Below are 22,541 nucleotides of genomic sequence, written 5' to 3'. Positions count from 1 at the left end.
AAAATGACCGAAATTTTCTCTTTCACAATTCTGGAGGCTCAAAGTCCAAAGTCAGTTTCTCTGGGTGCAAATCAAGGCGGTGGGCAGTGCACCCTTTGGAGGCTGTAGGGAAACTCTATTCCTTGCCTTTTGCCTCTGGTGGTCACGTAGATTCCTGGACTGCAGCCGTATCACTCCAATCTCTGCCTCTGTGGTCACAGTGCCACCACTTCTACTTCCATCAGGCTTCCCTGGTGGCTCAGATGGTAAAGAATCTACCTGCAGTGCAAGAGACCCAGGTTCAATCCCTGGGTCAGGAAGATCCCCTGGAGAAGGAAACAGCAACCCACCCCAGTATTCTTGCCTGGGAAATCCCGAGGACAGAGGAGGCTGGTGGTCTCCAGTCCGTGGGGCTGCAAGAGTTGGACAGGACTTAGCGACTAAACCACCACCTACTTGCGTCAGCTCTCTCTGTTTCCCTCTTGTAGGGATTCTGTTGATTGTATTTAGTGCCCTCTGGATAATCCAGGAACTGGCCCTCTTCTCCAGATCCTTCGTTTAATCACACCTGCATCTCTCTCCCTGAAGAATGCATGCTCTGGAGGCAGTTGGAGCAGAATTTACATACTAGTCAATTGCTAGCCCCCATGCTACTTAACCTCTTTGAACTTCGTTCCTTCATCTGAAAATGGAACTAATATACACCTATCTCAGACTCTTGGAAAGGGTTAAGAGAAATAATGTTGATTCAGCTATTACTTGGTTTCTTATTTTCTTGAGTTGACAGCTTAGTTTGGACTCATCTGTGTATCTCCGGAGCCCATTCCATCCCAGGCACAGTATTTGTCTGATAAATGTTGACTGAGTCATTTTCTGCCCTCTGAAGGGCAGTGTGGCATTGCACTGCCATCTGCTGGACCCCAGCTGGGGTCAGATTGGTAGTGATGGCCCATCCCTGTGTAAGAGTTGAGAGCCATTAACTTGGGAAACTGGGGAGATCCATGCAAAGCAGAAACCCTAACACTGTGGTTTCTTTGTAAATGGGCTAAGTTGAGTGCCTGTGTGATGCAAGGGAAGAACTTTTTTATTTCTTTTGGCTGTGCTGGGTCTTCATTGCTGTGTGGGCTTTCTCTATTGTGGCAAGTGGGGGGCTGCTCTCTAGTCGCACCGGCTTCTCCTTGCTGTGACTTCTCTTGTTGCAGAGTACAGGCTCAGTAGTTGTGGCGCATAGGTTCAGTTGCTCTGTTCAGTTGATCTGTGGGATCTTCCCAGACCAGGTATCAAACCTGTGTCTCCTGCATTGGCAGATGGATTCTTTACCGCTAGACCATCAGGAAGGTCCAGGAAGGAACGATTGATCCAGAAAGTTATAAATGGGCATAATGAGTGTCCAGATCCTTCCACACATACGTACTTTTCATAAGAGATTGATTTTTTACCTTTTGTATCTTGGCTTTGTGGGCTTCCCCAGTGGCTCAGCAGTAAAGAGTCTGCCTTCAATGCAGGAGATGCACATTCCATCCCTGGGTTGGGAAGATCCCCTGGAGGAGGAAATGGCAACCCACTCCAGGATTCTTGCCTGGAGAATCCTATGGACAGAGGACCATGGCTGGCTACAGTCCTTTGGGTCGCAAAAGAGTCAGATACCACAGAGCAACTAAACACATGCATACATATACACACACACATCTTGGTTTTGTGCTCACAATCAGTGTAAACGTCTCGAGGTTAGAGAAGGGAGCTTGTTTCATTCCTATGAGGGTCCCCTCAACTCAGTGTCGAGCTCCTTGAGAATACATGTTAGTGAGGCAGTGATGGGTGTGTTCTGTGGCTACCTGCCGAGCACTTGTTGGGGTGACACGGATTGAGCACTCAGTATGAAGCTTGCTGCCAGCAGAGTGAAGTGTTACCACGGGGCACGAGCAGTTACTGGCCCAGCCATGGCCTTGGTTCATGAGTCATTTGGCTCCTAGTGCTCCTGAGTCACAGACTGTCCTGCACATCTCCTTGCTGACTCATCTGTGCCCTGTGTAGGGTCCGGGGGCCTCCTGCAGTGATCAGACATCATGTCACTGAGGAATATGGTGGGGGCTGGGCTCAGGGAACCAACAGCCCCTCTTAGACCCTTCATGCCCCAGTCTGGCTGCTTGCAGGGAGAAGAGGCAGCTGGAGCGTTGGAAAGGGAGTTCCCTGGGAGCAGCAAAGGGAGATGCACAGGACGGAGCGCTGAGTGCAGGGTGGAAGAGCATCGCATTGCAGGCACCCGCGGGAGGGAGAAAGGAACACTTCTGAGCGTGCATCAGGACTTCGGGACATTTAGGATTTATATTTAGGATTTATATCACTGTATCCTTAGTGATAGATGATACTTAATGCCTGTCGTTGCCATATTTAGGGTTTAATCTACCTCCCTTTCATCCTGATGATGCCTTTTAGGTGATCTTACCAGTTGCTTATGGCCTCAGATCAGCAGACTTTGAAAGAGATCTTTCATGGAAAGAAAAACTAAATGTATTTAACCAGCAAAGAGCAGGACAGACATTTGAGAGTCTCTCGGGCTCTAGACAGTACTGGATGAATGTAAAAGTAGGAAGTAAAATCTGGATCCTCAGTTTCTAAAGTGTCCAGAGAAGAGAGGTGATGACCAGAAGCAATCTGACAATAGCACTGAGTTGTGGGGTCGAGAGTGAGGGGGTCCCAAAAGGGAGAGCAGTTGAGGCTGGACCCAGGGACTGGCTCCCGACAGTGCTGACTGCGAGTCTCTCTGGGTCCTGTGGGTATACACAGGAGGACGTACAGTCCCTCTCCTGTCGAAGTCACCCATCCCAAGGATCAGCTCAGCTCATCACTGGACTCCTCTAAGTTCTAGTGTACAGGTGCACAGAGAGCCCCAGTGGCAGGAGGGGCTGTGGGCCACGCCATCCCGGGGAGTCTTTCTGGCTGAGCAGAAGGAGAGGTGCTCTGACCTCGGTTCAGCTCACAGCCATGGACGGGGCCATTTCCCCAGAAGTCTTCAGATCACTCTCTTCTATAACTGCTTAATCTGTTTAAAGTAACTAGAAGGGAAAAGACGCTTTTGAATTTGGAAAAACAACGCTTTTGTTGTTCAGTCGTTCAGTAGCGTTAGACTCTTTTCGACCCCATGGACTGCAGCACACCAGGCTTCCCTATCCTTCCCCATCTCCCGGAGCTTGCTCAGACTCATGAACTTTGAGTCGGTGATGCCATCCAACCATCTCATCCTCTGTCGCAATGTTAACGATAGATCTTAAGCCAGTGACCGTGGTTTTCATTTCTTTCCGTAGTGTCAAATCAACAGTGCCTTGACTTCCTTCCATACTGCTCTGGAACTTGCGGTAGACCAGAGAGAAATCCAGCATGTTTGTCTCTATGAAATTGGTAAGTGTTGAATGTCAGTCCAGTTGCCTGTCATCAAATAGTGTATTAACACAGCAGTTTGTGTCCAGCTTCTTGTCCCGCAAGTGTTAATGCATTCCTGTGCACTCTTTCCCTGTTAATGCTGTTCAGTTTGTGTCTTTGTGAAATGCCGGCTGCCTTTTGTAATAACAGGACTTTGTTACCATGGTGGAAGTAGCGATACTTATCTCAGTGAATTCTTGTTACTTCTTTCCAATAATTTGTTCCTTTGATGATTTGACTCTAGGCTAATAGGCACAGTTGACTGAATTGAGTAAGAACCAATTAAAAAAAAAAAAAAAGAACCAATTTTGACTCTTTTATTGGACTGGATATTAGAATTCAGAACTGCTATCTCTTCCCTCCCACCAATGTGTACCTGAGAAGAAAAGTCCGGCTTAGGAGAGGTTGGGTGCACGGATTCCAAGCCCAGTTAGCTCTTCTACCAACTAACTAGGAGCCCTCGCCCTGCAGTCGCCCTTGGAGCAGCTGTGTGGTTTAGATGAAAGTACCCGGATGAGCCTGAGGCAGGGTACTTGGCACACGTGTTAGCCACCTCCTCCTGCTTCTCCCCTCTTGGAGATGCATTTATAGACAGACCTGGAGGCATTTGTTTGCCCAAGATTTAGCCCCCCTCTCCCCTCCCTCAAAGTTGTTGCTTTAAATTTTTTTTTTTTGGCTGACTGCACTAAAATACGTTAGTGATTCCATAATCCTTGACTGTGACAGTGGCTTAATTATGCTGAGAAGCATAAACACAACTTTGGACTTGAAACAACAGGAACACATTTTAGTAAGGGATTCATGCTTTTTAGAATTTGAGCCAAGACTGCAAGGTCACACTGTATATAGCGCACCTACAAGGAATGAAGGAGGGAGCAGAGACGGGAGAAAGGATGAGGTGGTGATGAGAACCAAAAGTGAAATTGAGACTCCAAAGGCTGTCATCAGAGACACAAAAGAAGAGATGGAGGAAGCCTGGGGAGGCAGTTGTCACCTGGCAGAGTGGACCTTACAGTGCCTGCTGCTTGCTTGCCTGCCATAGATATATTTGTCTTCCTGAATCTTTTCTTTTTTTTTTTTTTAAAGAAGAGTGCTGATTGAGAACTGCCCAATAAACAGTACTATGTTTTATACATCTGTTATAGCTTAGAAAGTGAAGATCAAATGTGATCCAGTGGGAAATATATTTTTCTGCAGTCTAACCTCTGCTGGGGGGCTTCCTTGGTGGCTCAGCGGTAAAGAACCCACCTGCCAATGCAGGAAATTTGAGTTTGATCCCAGGGTCAGGAAGGTCCCCTGGAGAAGGAGATGACAATCCTCTCCAATATTCTTGTCTGGGAAATCCCATGGACAGAAGAGCCTGGTGGACTACAGTCCATGGGGTCACAAAAGAGACATGACTTAGCAACTAAACAACAGCCACCAACTTGCTGGAGCTCTGGTGTGTAGCCGTAATGCGGAATGGAACATGAGACACGGTAACTGTGATGTTTTGAGGGAGACAAGGCATCTCTAATTTCACAACTGATGTAGTAGTATAGAACTTGAAGAACTAGCTTTGGTGACCTTTCATGGTTCTTGTTTAGGATACTCTTTTTTTCTTCTAGTTTTATGGAGATAGAGTTGACATGTAACATTAGTAAAGTGTCCAACATAAAGATTTGATACTGTATATATTGCAGACTGATCATGGTGGCCTTTTCTTGTGTGTGCACCACTTCTGGGTCTGTGGTGGGGCAGAAAGTTAGAGCTGCAGAAAGCTTAGAAATCATGGAACCCAGAGCTAAGGACGTAGGAGGGTTGACCTGGGGTGTGGCTGGAGGGTGGGAACAGCGCAGTCGGAACTCAGCCTCCTTATTTTGGTTTGGTGCTACCTCCCACCTCTACTTTTGCACTGAATCCAAATCTTACCCTGAAGTCTATTTTAGGATGGAAATAATTTGCCCCAGGTTTTACTCTAAAATTAGGGTTAGGGTTAGGGTTAGATCATGGCATCTGGTCCCATCACTTCATGGAAAATAGATGGGGAAACAGTGGAAACAGCATCAGACTTTATTTTTCTGGGCTCCAAAATCACTGCAGATGAAATTAAAAGACTTTAGAAAAATCATGACTGCAGCCATGAAATTAAAAGACACTTACTCCTTGGAAGGAAAGTTATGACCAACCTAGATAGCATATTGAAAAGCAGAGACATTACTTTGCCAACAAAGGTCCGTCTAGTCAAGGCTATGGTTTTTCCTGTGGTCATGTATGGATGTGAGAGTTGGACTGTGAAGAAGGCTGAGCACCGAAGAATTGATGCTTTTGAAGTGTGGTGTTGGAGAAGACTCTTGAGAGTCCCTTGGACTGCAAGGAGATCCAACCAGTCCATTCTGAAGGAGATCAGCCCTGGGATTTCTTTGGAAGGAATGATGCTAAAGCTGAAACTCCAGTGCTTTGGCCACCTCATGCGAAGAGTTGACTGATTGGAAAAGACTCTGATGCTGGGAGGGATTGGGGGCAAGAGGAGAAGGGGACGACAGAGGATGAGATGGCTGGATGTCATCACTGACTCGATGGACGCGAGTCTGAATGAACTCCGGGAGATGGTGATGGACAGGGAGGCCTGGCGTGCTGCGATTCATGGGGTTGCAAAGAGTCGGACACGACTGAGCGACTGATCTGATCTTTAAAATACGTCAACTTCACATCATATCCCGTGGAGTTTGACACTGAATTTCCTGGAAGTGTGGCTTCCCCTCATCCCTGTAGGGTGTCAGGTGACGTGACTACTTCGTGGAGTGGATAACAGAATTTGTTAGGCAGCTCGCAGACAGGAGAGTGCGATGGCCTTTGATCCTCAGCCCTTCCCTCTTCTAAGCCGTGTGACCCTGAGCAAGTCACGAAGCCTCTTCATGCCTTAGGCTTTCTCCTTGGTCAGGTACGGCACCATCAGCCACCTTTCCAAGACTGCACTGGGATTAGAGAGAATTACATCAGGTGCCTGGCACACCCAGGGCTGGCTCTATGATGGGGAGCTGCTGTTACTAACAGCAGAGAGTAACACTCCTTATATCCTTGCTGCTGTTGCTTCTCCCCACCCGTACCTATCCCCAGGATGCCAGCCTAAGGATGTTTTGCTCCAAGAGAGCTGGGTCCTTTCTCTGCCTCTCAGAGAGAGGGTGGCAAGTACTTAATGTCTCACTGGCTCGCTCTCTACTCCTCTGAGCAGTTTGCTAATTACCAGTGATCATCAACGCGCTGGTGAGTATGTGAGACTTCCGAGGTGGTCACCGTGTTATATAATCTAGTAGCATCGTTCCTTTTTCTCTACCTGTTCTTGGAGAGAAGCACTGTGCTTAGGTTTATTGCACAACTGGAGACAAATTAGACCATTTTCCTCAAAATCTTTATGCGCCTCCCTTCTATACTGCCTCACCGGTTGTGAAATCAGAGATGCTGTATCTTCCTCAAAGCATCCCATTGAAAATGTTTAAGAAGAAAAAAAGAATTATGAAGTTCTCAGGTAGTTTACATGGAACACTTGCAGAGGAAGTCAGCAGGATGAGGGATATGTAACCTACACATGGGCTGAAAAGTGTGTTATTTTGCTGTTCAGTCGCTAAGTCGTGTCCGACTCTTGCAGTCCCATGGACTGTAGCTCACCAGGCTCCTCTGTTCATGGGATTTTTGAGGCAAGAACACGGGAGTGGGTTGCCATGTCCTTCTCCAAGGGATCTTCCCAATCCAGGTATCGAACCTGTGTCTCCTTCATTGTCAGGCGAATTCTTTACCACTGAGCCACCAGGGAAGCCTGTGTTACTTTAGGATCCTTTTCTAAAAACATCTGTTTCACAGGTTGGTGCAGCATGATAGAGCTGAATTTCAAGGATGCGTTCAATTCCTTTGAGAGGCTAAAAAACGAGTCCCGGTGGTCCCAGTGCTATTATGCCTACCTAACCGCAGGTGAGTGGATCCCAGTACACATGGTCACAGCACGCCCTCCTCTGTCTCAGACTAGCTCCCTCTTGTTGTTGGATGGAGAGTGATGGGCAGAAGATGCAGAAGTGGTGTTCTTGACAGTTTCCCACAGCATGTGGTGTTGTTTGTTGCTGATCAGTCGCTGAGTTGTGTCTGACTCTTTGAGACTCCCATGGGCTCCAGTAGCCAGGCTCCTCTGTCCTCCACCATCTCCCATAGCTTGCTCAAACTCATGTCCATTGAGTCGGTAATGCCATTCGACCATCTTGTCCTCTGTTGTCCCCTTCTCCTCCTGCCCTCAATCTTTCCCAGCATTGGGATTTTTTCCAGTGAATCAGATCTTCAGAACAGGTGGCTAAAGTACTGTTTTGGACTGCAAGTGAATAGCAGCTGAATACAGCTCCCACCCACCCAGTGGAATGTTGGGAAGTTCGATGCTACACGCCCTGCCCCTTCCAGTATCCCCCCAGGGCTGGGTCCGTCACATGCTGGGTCCTGGACATGCTCGTTATGAGCTTCTCATTTTCGTACACTTTGTCCTAAACAGCCTCAACTTACCCTCACCCCTCTCCTTTTTTTCCTCAAATCTATTTTTCATTTATTAGGCGCTTAAAGAATTTTAAAGCATTGAACATGTCTTTTAAATCGTGTTCATATCTTCCTTTCAATTGTTAGTGCCCTCGTTGTGAGTTGCACAGGTTTTGAGGAGTCCATTCCAGCCTTGTTTTGCCTCTTACCCCTGTTATAATTAGTGTGATTTTGCGGAGTACAAGGTGTTTCAACACTGCATGTCATTATGGCAGAAACAACTTACGCTTTCTGACAGGAGTATCGTGTGCGTTGCCTTTTCCCTTGACATGAACAGATAGGTGAAGACATGCTGCCACCTGGTGGACAGAACCGCTGTCTGTGCCCTAAGCCCCATGAATTGTCTGTGTGATGCAGAGTGGTTTAGGAAGCGATTGAAGAGACCCAGGGAGTGTACTCCTCCTGCCTCTAACAGTGAGCTTTCCTTACACACCCACAAAAGCGATTCTTCTCCTTGAAATTTAAAACTGATCCAAGCATTATTTTAAATGTGTTCTTATTTCTCTGAAGGTTTGCATTTAACAGAACATCTCCTGTCATTCCATCCCTGTAACTGGTCTCTTTAAAATGGGAAAGAATTAACAGTGACCCTGTGTATATCCAGAATGTTCTGGAACTGCAGTCCATTAGCAATCAGGATGGAAGCCCTTACACCCTCAGTCCTTCCTATAGACCCCACAGGGTGTTAATCCATTTTCATCTGGCTCTTGTTGTTGATGTTTGAGTAAGATTATTTTCAGTATGCTGCTAGGATACTCTAAGGGTTGGTTTACGGAACTCAGAGGCATCTCAGATGAAAATTGCAGCTGTTTATTGAGTGGGCTTGGTGTGCCCTGCACGGTGATGAACCAAAACAAGCTGCTGCTGTTGTGGTGTAATAGGATCAGGTAGTCAGTGTGGGCAGGTATTTGTTTTATTTTAATTGGAGGGTAATTGCTTTACTATATTTTGTTGGTTTCCGCCATACATCAACATGAATCAGCCACAAGTATACATATGTCCCCTCCCTGTTGAACTTTCCACCCCTTCCCACCTCTCTAGGTTGCCACACCGCACATGATTTGAGCTCCCTGCATAATACAGCACTTCCCCCCTGGCTGCCTGTTTTACGTGTGTAGTTCTGTTTCCATGCCACTCTCCCCATTCGTCTCACCCTCTCACACATCGTGTCCACAAGTCTGTCTCTATGTCTGCGTCTCCATTGCTTGATGAATGGATAAAGCTGTGGTATATATATACAATAGGATATTCCTTAGCCATAAAAATGAACACATTTGAGTCAGTCCTAATGAGGTGGATGAACCTAGAGGCTGTTATACAGAGTGAAGTAAGTCAGAAAGAGAAAAACAAGTGTCATATATTCACGCACATACATGGAATCTAGAAAGGTGATACTGATGAGCTATGTATTTTTTAAAAATCTTTGTGGAGCATAGAGCATGAAGAAATAAATGTACAGTGTGGCTCTATAGAGGAGCATTTATTCTCACTGGAAATCCCAGGATCACACCAGTTGTAGGAGATGATACAGCGTGAAAGACTCCAGTCTCCACGTCTCCACGGGGGTTCCGTGAAGATGATGTGTGAAGAGCTCCACATAAAGAGGGCTTGGGAGGTGGGGCGGCTCGCTGCTGCGCTCTCAGTGCAGGCGGCTTGCAGGAGCTGTTACCTGAGTTGGCTTGAAGGACTGGTATGTGTTATAAGCAGCGCCTGAGAAGATGAGCATTAAGGGACTGGAAACACTGCCACTGGGAACTTAGTTCCTTGGTTTTTTCTTTAATCACTTTTTTTTTTGTCTTTTTTTCTACTCTTGGCAGATTTCAATTTACAATACAGTATTATCGAATGTAGTCACCATGTTATTATACATTAGATCTTCAAACCTTGTTTATCTTATAGCTGAGAGGTTTTTTTTTTAAATTATGGTAAAATATACATAATGTAAAATCTACTTTAACCATTAAAAAAGTATTTTTTTTTTGGCTACGCTGGACAGCTTGCAGAATCTTATTTCCCCAGGCCTCTGAAGGTGAAAGCCCAGAATCCTAACCACTGGACCGACAGGGATTTCCCCGTTTTAACCATTTTTCAGTATGTGGTTCAGTGGCATTAAGTTCTTTGATAGCCATCGCCACTGCCCACCTTTCTTTTTGAAAAGTGAAACTCTGTGATCTTTATTTATTTTGTGTGTGTGTTTGTGTAGCAGAGTTTTATTAAAGTGAAAAAGGGACAGACAAATCTTCTGACACAGACATCAGAAGGGGGATGGAGAGTGCCCACTGCTAGTGTTAATCAAAGCTTATATCCTTTTACCAGACCCATTCCCACAACATAAATCTTAAATTAACAAGATTAGAACTAACAACAGAAAGGTCTTACCAGATCCACTCCCACAACATACTTCTTAAGGTAACAAGATTAGTTAGAAGGTTCTTGTGAAGGAGAAACATGTCCTGGAGCAAGATACATTGTTACATTGACCAAGACAAGACAGTGTAGAAAAAGTGCTGGTCCTTTTCTCCTTGAGAACTCCAGACCTCTGTCCCCTTTGCAAAAGCTCCAGACCCCTTTCTCCTCCTCGGGGACCGGGACTTCTTATCAACCTACTTAGGAATTGACACTCTCGTTCCCCCCTTTTCTTTTAGGAGTAAAACTCTATGATCTTTAAACAAGAACTACCTACCCCCTGCCCAAGCCAACCCCTAATAAACTCTGCTCCTTCTGTCTATATGAATTTGACTATTTTAGGTGCCTCAAGTAAGTGGACTCAACAGTATTTGTTGATTGAATCTGGCTTATTTCACTTAACATAGTGTCCTCAAGGTTCATCCATAATGTAGTGTGTGTCAGGATTTCATTCATTTTTAAGGCTGAATAATATTCCATTGTGTGTACAGACCATGTTTTGTTTATTTGTTCATTGTCTGTAGACTCTTGGGTTGTTCCCCCCCTTTGGCTGTCGTGAATGATGCTGCTGGGAATGTGGTTCTTTTTGAGGCCCTGGTTCCAGTGCCATTTAGCACATTACCCGAAGGGTGATGTAGGAAGTGGGATGGCTGGACCATATCCTTGTACTATTCTTGCAAATTTTCTATGCGTTTGAAATTACATAAAAATAAGTTACCCCAAAAGATTAGAATATCTCTTGAAGGGCTTCCCTGGTGGCTCATTGGTAAAGAATCCACCTGCCAGTGGGGGAGACGTAGGTTTGATCCCTGATCCAGAAAGATCCCCTGGAAAAAGAAATGACAACCCACCCCACTGTTCTTGCCTGGAAACCCCGTGGGCGGAGGAGCCTGATGGGCTACAGTCCATAGGGTCGCAAAAGAATCGGACATGACTGAGCGACTAATGACAACAATAAAGCTTAGTCCTAATGGACAGGCTGAGCATCCTAAGTCTGTGTAGGTCTCAGACTTAGGATAAATCAGAGATGCTCTGCTTTCTAATATCTGCATCCTTTGAGGCAACTGTCTGTAACTTATGAAAAGGAAGTGGTATACATATTCTTCAGGATCTGAGGTGTTAGAGCTATAGACCTGCAAAGGTGATTCAGATTCTGATATTGTTGATATTTATGACTCTCTTGTGTGCCCACATTTGCTCATTCCTTTTTAGAAAACTATGTGACTATATAATAATATTATCAGTTATGTACGGAAACCTCAAGCTAGGGGCAGCAGAAATTACTCTTTTTCATTGATTTACTGTGTGACCTCAGGCAAGTCTTTTAACTTTCCTGGGTCTATAATACCATGGAGTTGTTCTACAAAACAATCACCGAGCTTCCTTCTGGTTTTGAAATGTTGTAACACAACAGATGAGGTCATTTGGGATGGGTTCAGACCCCACATCCGGACCAGCGCTGCTTCCAAAACTGGGAATGGAATTACCTCTCCCTTTTCATATTCAGACTAATCCCAGTGATTCCCAGTAGAAATCTTCTGCTTTTCCCATCACCTTGATGTCCTCAGCTTTCTCCAAGCCTTGCTGCTTGTATTTCTTTGACCTTCCAGTAGCTGCTCACCCTCTGACATGCCACAGCCCTGTGCCCGGCTTGACCAAGCCCCAAAATGTGAGAATGGGACCATCTAGTTTTAGGATCGCTCAAATAAAGAAGGAAGAACTAGCAAATCAATGGACATTCCAAGTGGGGATTGAAAAACAGTATGTGCCAGAGACAAAATCAACAAGAAATTAATAGAAAGGAATTCAGTGTCATGGGAGTTGCAAAGAGGATGACAAAGAGTGGTTGGTAAAGTCAGATGGAGGAGGTGGGACTGCAGCCTGGTGTGAAGTTTGGAGAAGGGAGAGAGCGGGTGAAGCAGAGGCAGTGTGACTTGAGTCTTTGCCTGGGGTTTGGGGGAGATGAAGATCGAAGTCTTAGCCCCTTCCAAGGCTCACCTTGACTCTGGTCCCTCAGAGCTGTGCGACCACGCCGAAGAGAAACCATCCCTTCCCTCCTTGAGCTTTTTGAAAGTAACTTTGATGTCAGGACTCCCAAGGCTCTCTTCACTGCATCCATTGTAGCTCTGGAATTGTGGGTGTTCTCTCTCCAGCTGAAATCCAAGTTTCTTCTGGGTGTAAACGTGTATTTCTTCTTCACATCCTTGATAGTGGCTGTAGGTGGTAGGTGCCCAGTGAACACACCCGTGACTACTTCATGACGGTGAAGGACTGTCAGATACAGGACACTTCATGACTTTCTTTCCAGGCACAGGGATAGCCCTCTACCAGTGTGACGCTCTCACAGTCCTCCCAGCTCCTAACTGTTCTTGCCTAGTTTTCATTTTTCTTCCACTTTCCAAGTGTGTGAGCTCGAATGGGACTGTGCTCCGTGACAGTATCTACGACCATAGTTTTCCCAACGTGTTCCTGTAAAGCTCAGGGAACCTAGCAGCAGGGAAATAATTACTGAATCAGTGGAATGATGAGCAGCAGGTTGGTATAGTCCCACATGTAACAGTCTTTAGAAATATCTCCTCCCATTTTCTCCTTTGGTAATAACCTTTTCCAAGTGTCATCAACCTGGGTATCCCTTAGTGGTATTTTCCCCCTAAATACTTTAAAGATTATGACGATGGTTTCTTACAGTTTGTCAGGGAGCCACCGGTGATGTGGACGGGGCACAGATTGTCTTTAAAGAAGTTCAGAAGCTCTTCAAAAGGAAAAACAATCAGATTGAACAGTTTTCTGTGAAAAAGGTTTGTTGGAACTTGTTGATCTGGTGTGTCGTTTATAATGGATATTTCTAACCATGGTCACCTTGGACAGCAAATGGAAATCCTAGGAAATTAGGAAATCCTGTGCAAAGCTGATCTCCTTGCTGAGCAAGTAGCTCACGACTGTGAGAGAATATTCTCGTGTGTCATCCTGCTCTGAATGCAAAGTACTGGTTGGTTGCAAATAATTAAAGCTATTGTTTGCTATTGTTTCTTTGAATGAATAGAGATATTACTGACCCTGTGGAGCTCATGAGCCCCTGGAGAGGGAGTGTGTATATCTGAAGGGTGAGGTAGCCTCAGAGGAGTGCAGATCAGCAAAACCTGGGCAAGAGATACAGACTCTGGGTTCTCATCTAGTGAAACCATCACATTGGGTGATGAATAAAAAGCAAGAGCATGCATCAAATTGACCAGCAGAAAGGCCCAGGACTGTAGTGAGAAAGGCCCTCATTTATTTCTGTACTTTTTTAAGAATACAGTTTAGCTGAATTACCATAGGTTATAGGACAACTTGTCATATCCTGAATTCTGCATGTTTTCAGTTGGAAGTTTTTATTGAATGAACATTTAATGGCTTAGTGTGAGTATAAACTGGGTTGTAATGGGGAATGCCCCCAAGAGGACTGGGACTAATTAGAAAACGAAAAAGTCAATAAAACCATAACTGAAAGGCCTCTAGTGTTACAGCCTTCATATAAACCCATTAAGTTAATATCTGTCACCCAGCTTTTATAAATTCCTTTGACCTAAACCAAAATGAATCTGGTTTCATCCTGCAGTTTTTAAAATATGTCCTGGAACTCGACAGTAGATTGAAGTGAATAATGAGAGAAAGGGATATCTACCAATACAACAAAAACACAGAAATTTTCATTTTTAGCCTTGTGGGAGGGGACTGTTCATATCAAATATGAACCAGCATTTTTTTAATGTCTCTGAAGTTTTTTTTTTTTTTTTTTTAGTTAGTTCGTTTGTTTGTTTTAAATGTAGCCTAATCATTCTAACTGCTTGCAGGCAGAGAGATTTCGGAAACAAACCCCAACCAGAGCACTCTGTGTGCTGGCGTCCATCGAAGTGTTGTACTTGTGGAAAGCCCTCCCCAACTGCTCCCCGCCCAACCTACAGAGGATGAGTCAAGGTAAATAACAAAGTGCGCACAGCAGCCTGTGCCTTCAGGGTCTCACTCATCTGCTCTGACTCAGAGAGTACCAATCTGTCGCTCTCTGGGACAGATGGCCTAGTGGTTAAGAAAATTCCATCACAGGTACTGGGGATAGAAAGCACTGGAAGGGCCAGATTCAGGAGTGTGTGGTGATGCTTTCTGATCATCGGGGTTATTAATCTTTTGGAAATGTCATCTTGCGTATATGCTGCCCTTCTCCAGAATTGATTTTGTATTAATATTTTGGACTCCAATTTATTGGATTGTTCTGCAGTGACACTTGTTTGTGATCAAATATAGCATTTTCCATTGAATTCCAATGGAATTAGGCTAGTCTCAGTCTTTGTTGGTGCATGCGGGCATTTCTCTAGATGGGGCAAGAGTGGGGGCTGCTCTTCATTGCAGGGTGCGGGCTTCTCATTGCAGTGGCTTTTCTTAGTTGTTTCGGAGTACAGGCTCTAGGGCACAGGGGCCTCAGTAGTTGCAGCTCCCGGGCTCTCGAGCACAGGCTCAGTAGTTGTGGCAAACGGGCTTAGCTGCTCCACGGCAGGTGGGATCTTCCCAGACTGGGGATCGAACCCATGTCTCCTGCATTGGTAAATGGGTTCTTTACCACTGAGCCACCAGGGAAGCCCCTGAGTCCCATGCTTTTATCATCAGACTTCTCTGCAGATGCCTTTTGCTTATTAAGAAAAAAACAGGTTTCCTTTCAAAGGTCAAAAAGTTTGTCAGTATTGATATTCCAGAGCAGAGTAATACAACTCCAAAAGAAGTTGTACACAGAGGCCCTGTAATTAGAGTAGGTGTGTAAAGCCCATGGGGTCGCTAAGAGTCGGATACGACTGAGCGACTTACTTTTACTTTTCACTTTCATGCATTGGAGAAGGAAATGGCAACCCACTCCAGTTCTTGCCTGGAGAATCCCAGGGACGGGGGAGCCTGGTGGGCTGCCGTCTATGGGGTCGCAGAGTCGGACATGACTGAAGCAACTTAGCAGCAGCAGCAGCAGTAACCCTCCCAAGGAGATTACTTGAAAGGAAATAAAATTGCTTTTGGATGTTCAAGTTCTGCTCTGTTGTTTAAAAATATTCATAATTTAAAACCCATTCCTGGTTGTTGATGCTAGTCTGGAATATCTACTAATGTCTAACACAAAGGAACAGTGAAGAATCTTAGTGACTATGTTCTTTTGAATGCACAAGTGTAGGCTATGTATTTAGAGATAATTCAAACACACATGCAAATATAAAATAGTAATTGGCAGGCATAAGAAAGATTATCACTTTCTTGGACTAAGGAGACTCACTAATGGACGAGGAAGGGGAACCTTCTCAGTTTGAACTCAGTGAGTCACTAAGCAATGAGATTCTTAACTCCTGATGAATGTATTCCCTTCTTGCTGTCTTCTCTTTAAGCTTGCCATGGAGTAGATGATTCATCTGTCGTTGGATTAAAGTATTTGCTTCTTGGTGCCATACACAAATGTCTAGGGAACTCAGAAGATGCTGTTCAGGTAAACTGTTCACGTGGTGTCATAGCTAAGAAAACTGAACTATGAAAAACTACATGTGGGCTTGTGAATGAGAAAAAGGAAAGTGTTACGCAAAGCCAGTCTCCCATCACAGTGTGAGTTTCATCCACTTTATTAGATGAAGGTCATCCTCTCAGATGCCAGAAGTTGGTGATGGTTCATGTTCGTTCTTAATGTGACTTCAGAGCCTTTGAATATTTCTTCACCTATGGGCTCCTTTTCTGGCATTATCTGTTTATCAAAGATGACCGTCTCAAGTGGTGGAAGAGGAAGTGAGGAGGCAGACAGTTTTGTTTGTTCATTCTAAGAACATCTGTATTACTTTCAGTTCTTTCAGCGAGCTGTCAAAGATGAGTTATGTCGGCAGAATAACTTATACGTTCAGCCATATGCTTGCTATGAACTTGGCTGTCTTCTATTAGACAAACCAGAGGTAAGATCTTGCCTATTTTCTTAAATAACGTTCATCAGCAAAACTGTGGAAGTGAACAGGCACAAAACATCCTTCATTTAAAACAAGTTGGTTTTTTGTTTTGTTTTGTTTTCCTTGATTCTACACGGGATGAATCCAAGAAGCTACTAATCCTATATTACTGTGTTGAAGGAGGTAATCTATTCCCTGGAGTTACAAAAAGAAACATAGCTTTTTGAACAAAAATTCATTTGAGGCAAAATCATTGTCTTTTTTTTAGAGTTATAATTATAATATGATTATAATATATTATAATCATTATAATATGATGTAATGTGGTTTATTCAGATGAATACAGAATTTCATTGTGATCCTAGTGCTATCCTTTATCTTTAGTGTATGATACCAATTAAGTTACTTAACCATATACTTTGTTCCTAATCTATAAAACAAGATAAAAAATACCTGCCTTTCCAATTTAATAAAGACTGTAGTGAGAATAAATGAGGATGATGTGTAGGATTACTTAAAATTTTTTAGAATACCTTGTAAATTTGATGGATTATTAAGATGTATATTTAAGCACAATGGCACAGTTTTTAAAAAACAGAATTTCAACAGTGCTGGATTTGCTTAATACCTTCTTTTAGAAGCTCAGTTACATAATATTGACTATATAAAATTCTAGGTTTCAATACATTCAAGTCAGCTTTCAAATATATGGATTTTTTTAAAAGTTGAGCTAAATCAACAGAAATATTCTAGCCTAATCCTTAAATATGTCACCTATCTTGCCAAAGATAAGGCTTTTAATTGATAAGCCTTCTCATTTGAAATTCTAATTTTACCAAAAGAGAAAATGCAGTTTTTATGAATTTTGGTAGAAATTTCTAATGCCATATTCTTTAAGAAAATTTTTACTCTTAATGCAACCTAGAATACATATACATAAAATACAACAAGTATGATTTATCTCTTGAAAAATGAAGCTGATTGTTCTCAATTAGTATTGCCTTCAAAAAGAGATCTAGCTTACTGACTTCCAATAAACTTAAATTATCAAATTTAGATTGTTTAGTAGGGTCTTAAACTGTTTTAACTCTTTTAGTTGTTTATAGAATAATACTTAAAATTATGAAAAATTATCAAGTAATTCCTTGATGTAAATAAACACCATTATATTAAAGAAAAATTGAGTCATTATGCTTGAATGAGCAGTTGACTCCCCTCTAGGTCACCATGAATTGTTGGAATTAACAAGTCTTCTATTATAACATTTTCTGCTTGAGTACATAAACACAGGTGTTAAGAGATAATGTGTTTTTCTTATATTCATAGACTGTAGGAAGAGGCAGAACTCTCCTCCTTCAAGCAAAGGTAAAAATGCCCCAAAATCCCCAGTCTCTCTTTTTCCAGTGACCTTGTCCTCTGTGTGTACTCTGGAGCCTGAATTCAAGAGGTTTTGTGAAACGATTGTCCTGGTTGATAATATTTCTGGAGGGGGAAGTCATAACTGAATCAGGAGGAAGTCATAACTGAATCAGTGAGCAGTTGATTTTTAAGTAAAATTACACAAAAAATTCCGATGAAATTGCTCATCATGCTTTATAGAAACTCTTCTTGTTTGAGTGGGAAAATAACTGTTGATTTCACAACTGTGTTCTTGGGAAAATAACTGTTGATTTCACAACTGTGTTCTTAAGAAGTTTAGCAGTAACTTCCACTGAGCCCAGCATCAGACTACTGTCTTAGGAATAACATGAGGGAAATTTTCCAAAGACAGCATTTAATAACATTCAGTTGACATTTTAAAAACAGATAAGAATTTGATGTTTGGGGAATTGAAAAAAAAAAAAGTGAATGTGAAGCCATTATTAAGTGCGTAAGGAGTTTTACTGTGGGAAGCAGACAGTGCCGTGTGATTAATACCGTAGTAGCACCGACAGCTTAGCTAATAGTCTCTCTCTCTGGTCTTGCAGGAGGATTTCTCTGGCTACGACTTTGAAAACAGGTTGCATGTCCGCATTCATGCTGCTCTGGCCTCAATGAGGGAACTGGTCCCTCAGTGACAGACCCCAAGTTCCTGCTGTGTCCTTCCCCAACACAGGTTCTGCACTTTAAAAGCAGAGCACACCGCTCTTATGAAGATCAGCTTTTCTTCGAAAACCACCTGGACCCAGGACACGTTTCCTCAGTTAGGCTGATGTATTCAAGATCTCCTCTTTTAAACACATAGCTTAAAAAAGAAAAGTGATGATGATGGTAGGGATAATAACTAACCACCTGGGGAGAGGGTTAAGTGACCTTGTTCAAACATTTTAGTTTTGTGATTTATTATTTTTAAAATAAAAGTAAACTAAATATTCAACCTGCGATCTTGTAGGAATGCATACCTGAAGCACACATCTGACTGGGTAACACAAAGTACCTGTAAAATTATTAACAGTATCACAACATAGTATTTATATTGTGTTTTGAAAAAATAGCAGTGCTTTCCAGTTTTACTTTATCCTCAAACTATTCCTGTGAATAATAGCACAGATATTCTAATCTCCATTGTCCAGAAAATGAGACTCAGGCACAAGAAAGCGAATTGACTTATTCCAATTAATTATTCCTCTTATTATAGAGTCTTGAATAGAATGCAGGTCTCCTGACCACAGACCAAATAATTCTTTTATTGTAAAAACAAATATGTTAATAACCCAGAATTCCAAGTTTTCCTTATTTTAAAAAAAAAATACTTCTCAGCTGAAGTTGTGTCATCAAAATATTTATCTCCAGATTGTCTACAAAAATGTTTCAAAGGACAAACACTTTTTTCCCTTTGAAAGCCAGCAACATGAAAGCAAATAGAAGACAGTTTTACAGCCCAAAGTATAGCTGTTTTGCGAATGTATTAGAAGACCTAGACTACAGACAGGATTAATAACACCTACATTATAGGTGTTTCCCTTCCTTTGTAATTAATTGTCTAGTTTCCAAGTTTTGGAACTTTTTCAGCAAATTGCATGAAAAGGCTGTTCTTGAAAGCACACAGATTTTTTTGCCTCAAAGTATTTGCTGGTGAGGGATTTGCTGGGCTGTCTGTTGCCAGGATTTAATCATTTTCCCCTTAGCTCAGGTTATTGATATTGTAAATAGACTTCAAAGTTATTTTTTAATCCTTTGTTGCTAATTTTTATTGTCATTGAATTTACCTCTTTGTTCAGTACTGCATACCTGTATTTTCAAAGAATCTAAATACCTCAGTCATTTTAAAATTTATTTCATCATTGTGTGGCTAACCTGGATCAATCTTAAGGGTAGTTATTTTTAAAATTTTCAGTGCCCTATAGAATATCCTCTTGGAGTGTCATTTAATTTACATATCCTTTTAGCTGAAGTATGATCTCATAGAACATCAGCAGTTTTAATATTTCACTTCAAAACAAACATGGGAGGGGCAGCTACAGCTTTGGCAGCTTCAATCTACTTAATCAGGTTTTGAGGGAATAATAGTTTCTTTTAAAAAAAATGCTTGCTCTTCACTGACTTTGGCTGAACTTGCTTCATGTTTTTTCACTTACAAAGTGCTTATTAACGTTGACTTTCTTTCTAGTGGGACTGCTGCATGGGTTTTAGATGCTAGCCAGAGAGAAAAGATGCTACGTACTTTCATGAACGGGAAGATCCAGGAGCCAGGTAGATGCCTTCTGAAGGGGAAAATTGGTGTCTAAAAGTTTTAGATACCTGGTTTGAAGGAAAGAATGTTATGAATCTTTAAAATATGGCTCTCGCCATTTTCATGTCCTTTTGGTTATAGTTTATATGGCAAATTTCTCACTTATGATTGTGGAGCGTTCGGAATCATGAAGTTCTTGCTCCAGTATTCATACTTATTTGAATTTTCAGATCAGGTATTGTTCAAGCTACTTACTATTCAGTAGTAAAAGATTACATAAGGCTCCATACTTTTCTGCTTTAACTGCTTTAAAACTTTTTGTTTTTCCAGAGAGATCTCAGGATTTCAAATAAATCTGTGTTCAGTTCACTTCACTGAATACACATGATTGCAACACTGCTCAGTGAGTCGTCTCTACTAGTCCGTTTATAGATCTGTTTATAAACTGTCTCTGCTGGGTTTGATGCAGGATAGCCCTGGTGGTTTATCTGGAACCTGGTGGTAGAGCTCTGAGAGGGGGTAGACAGTGGTTCTGAAAATACTAAAATAACAAAACTGTGCTGAGTATACAAAGCCATTAGATTCACTGAAATCTGAGTACAGTATTGAGTGGAGTAATTTATAACAGTCTGGCCTGCGTGCCATGACTTACCCAACCTTTGAGTTACTGTTAACTGCCTGGAAACCTAGTTTGGTGTAAATTGCTCTTTACCCCTCTCTGATGAAGAAAATAATCAATAATCATGTTTGCATCTGTGTGTGCTTTTTTAATGTTGGCATCATTCCTTCCCCTTTTCCTGTTTTGGAGGCTGTCAAGTGGACCTTCTAATTTATAAGTGTCAGATATATTTTTGTATTAGATTGTGCCTATGATGAGAGAAATCTCTAATGTATATTTTCTGTACTTGGAACACAATTATAATCTGACACACTTGGAGGCATGGTCTAGTAATAATAATATGTACCTCTGTGATTAATGCATTTAAGATTTTACTTTTATTGGGATAGGTATCTTTTTGATTTTAGCACATGATAGCTAAGTAAAGAATTATTACTTTCAGATGTCACAGAAAATTAGAATATTTATTGTCCCATATTGTGTAAGTCAATTATTTAGAGAATTTGCATTTTTATCTTTCTGCCAACTAAAATTGAAAGACAGCGTATACATGGTTTTTTAAAACACACACACACACACACACACACTCTCTTTCCTTTGCTATGTAAACTTTCCTAGTTGATTGCTTCCTTAAGCAGATTGTGGTGGCAAGTATTCAAATATGGATCCTTACCTGTGAAGATACATGGTCACACAGTCATGTTTTGTTTGTTATGTATTTTTTTTTTTTGGTTTGGATGTTGTTTGTACATTTTATTTACATATTTTTTGGCCCCACCACTTGGCATGTGGGATCTTAGTTCCCTGACCAGGAACTGAACTCATGCCCCATATAGTGGAAGCTCAGAGTCTATTGCTGGGCCACCAGGGTTTTATTTTATAGAAAAAATATTTTTAGGCCCAGATCCTCTCAAGAAAAGACATAGTTGGGGTGGGGGGAAGCTTGAACTTGAACTTAGGAAGAGGAAATACTTAGAAAATTTAGAAAAGTACAGGGAAGGGAGAACGAGAAAAGGGAAAGTTAGTTCCTAAAAGATGGGCTCCTTCGGTTAAAGTGAGCACAATTCACCCATTTGGCTAACTTGTGAAACTAGCAAGGGGGCTGAGTTCCTAGTTGATCAGGACATTCAATAGAAACAACATACTTGTAGCTTAGATGGACTCTGGAGTGGTTCTCAAGTTGTAGTTTTACAACTACAAAGAGATACTAATTCAATAGATTCTAAGTAGGGCTTGAGAAATCTATGCAGGTCAGGAAGCAACAGTTAGAACTGGACATGGAACAATAGACTGGTTCCAAATAGGAAAAGGAGTACGTCAAGGCTGTATATTGTCACCCTGCTTATTTAATTTATATGCAGAGTACATCTGAGAAATGCTGGGCTGGAGGAAGCACAAGCTGGAATCAAGATTGCCAGGAGAAATCTCAATAACCTCAGATATGCAGATGACACCACCCTATGGCAGAAAGTGAAGAGGATCTAAAAAGCCTCTTGATGAAAGTGAAAGAGGAGAGTGAAAAAGTTGGCCTAAAGCTCAACATTTAGAAAACTAAGATAATGGCATCCAGTCTCGTCACTTCATGGCAAATAGATGGGGAAACAGTGGCTGACTTTATTTTGGGGGGCTCAAAAATCACTGCAGATGGTGATTGCAGCCATGAAATTAAAGGACAGTTACTCCTTGGAAGGAAAGTTATGACCAACCTAGACAACATATTAAAAAGAAGAGACATTGCTTTGTCCACAAAGGTCTGTCTAGTCAAGGCTCTGGTTTTTCCAGCAGTCATGTATGGATGTGAGAGTTGGACTATAAAGAAAGCTGAGCACTGAAGAATTGATGCTTTTGAACTATGGTGTTGGAGAAGACTCTTGAGAGTCCCTTGGACTGCAAGGAGATCCAACCAGTCCATCCTAAAGCAGATCAGTCCTGGGTGTTCATTGGAAGGACTGATGTTGAAGCCGAAACTCCAATACTT

At 42.3% G+C, this 22,541-nt stretch overlaps 1 protein-coding gene across 2 annotated transcripts in view; it reads left to right on the top strand.

The window, feature by feature from the left end:
- The window catches only part of TTC39C (tetratricopeptide repeat domain 39C), a 105,316-nt gene extending 84,620 nt beyond the window's left edge, over nucleotides 1-20,696 (top strand). For both annotated transcript variants that reach the window (XR_015153800.1, XM_086372965.1), the window contains 8 exons: nucleotides 3,285-3,378; nucleotides 7,240-7,347; nucleotides 13,045-13,154; nucleotides 14,190-14,313; nucleotides 15,753-15,850; nucleotides 16,197-16,301; nucleotides 17,619-17,657; nucleotides 18,260-20,696. Coding sequence is in view for 1 of the 2 variants with exons in the window: in XM_086372965.1 (XP_086229091.1) it covers nucleotides 3,285-3,378; nucleotides 7,240-7,347; nucleotides 13,045-13,154; nucleotides 14,190-14,313; nucleotides 15,753-15,850; nucleotides 16,197-16,301; nucleotides 17,619-17,657; nucleotides 18,260-18,349 (768 nt within the window). In the remaining variant the exon portion in view is untranslated. The remainder of the gene's footprint in view (nucleotides 1-3,284; nucleotides 3,379-7,239; nucleotides 7,348-13,044; nucleotides 13,155-14,189; nucleotides 14,314-15,752; nucleotides 15,851-16,196; nucleotides 16,302-17,618; nucleotides 17,658-18,259) is intronic.
- The last annotated feature ends 1,845 nt before the right edge of the window (nucleotides 20,697-22,541 follow it).

The sequence above is a fragment of the Bos grunniens genome, chromosome 24 (assembly GCF_055505025.1).
Source record: "Bos grunniens cultivar Pamir isolate PY7600 chromosome 24, Bosgru_T2T1.0, whole genome shotgun sequence".
NCBI lineage: Eukaryota > Metazoa > Chordata > Mammalia > Artiodactyla > Bovidae > Bos > Bos grunniens.
The sequence above is the reverse complement of the archived record's forward strand: the minus strand, read 5'-3'. Positions and strand labels throughout refer to the sequence as shown.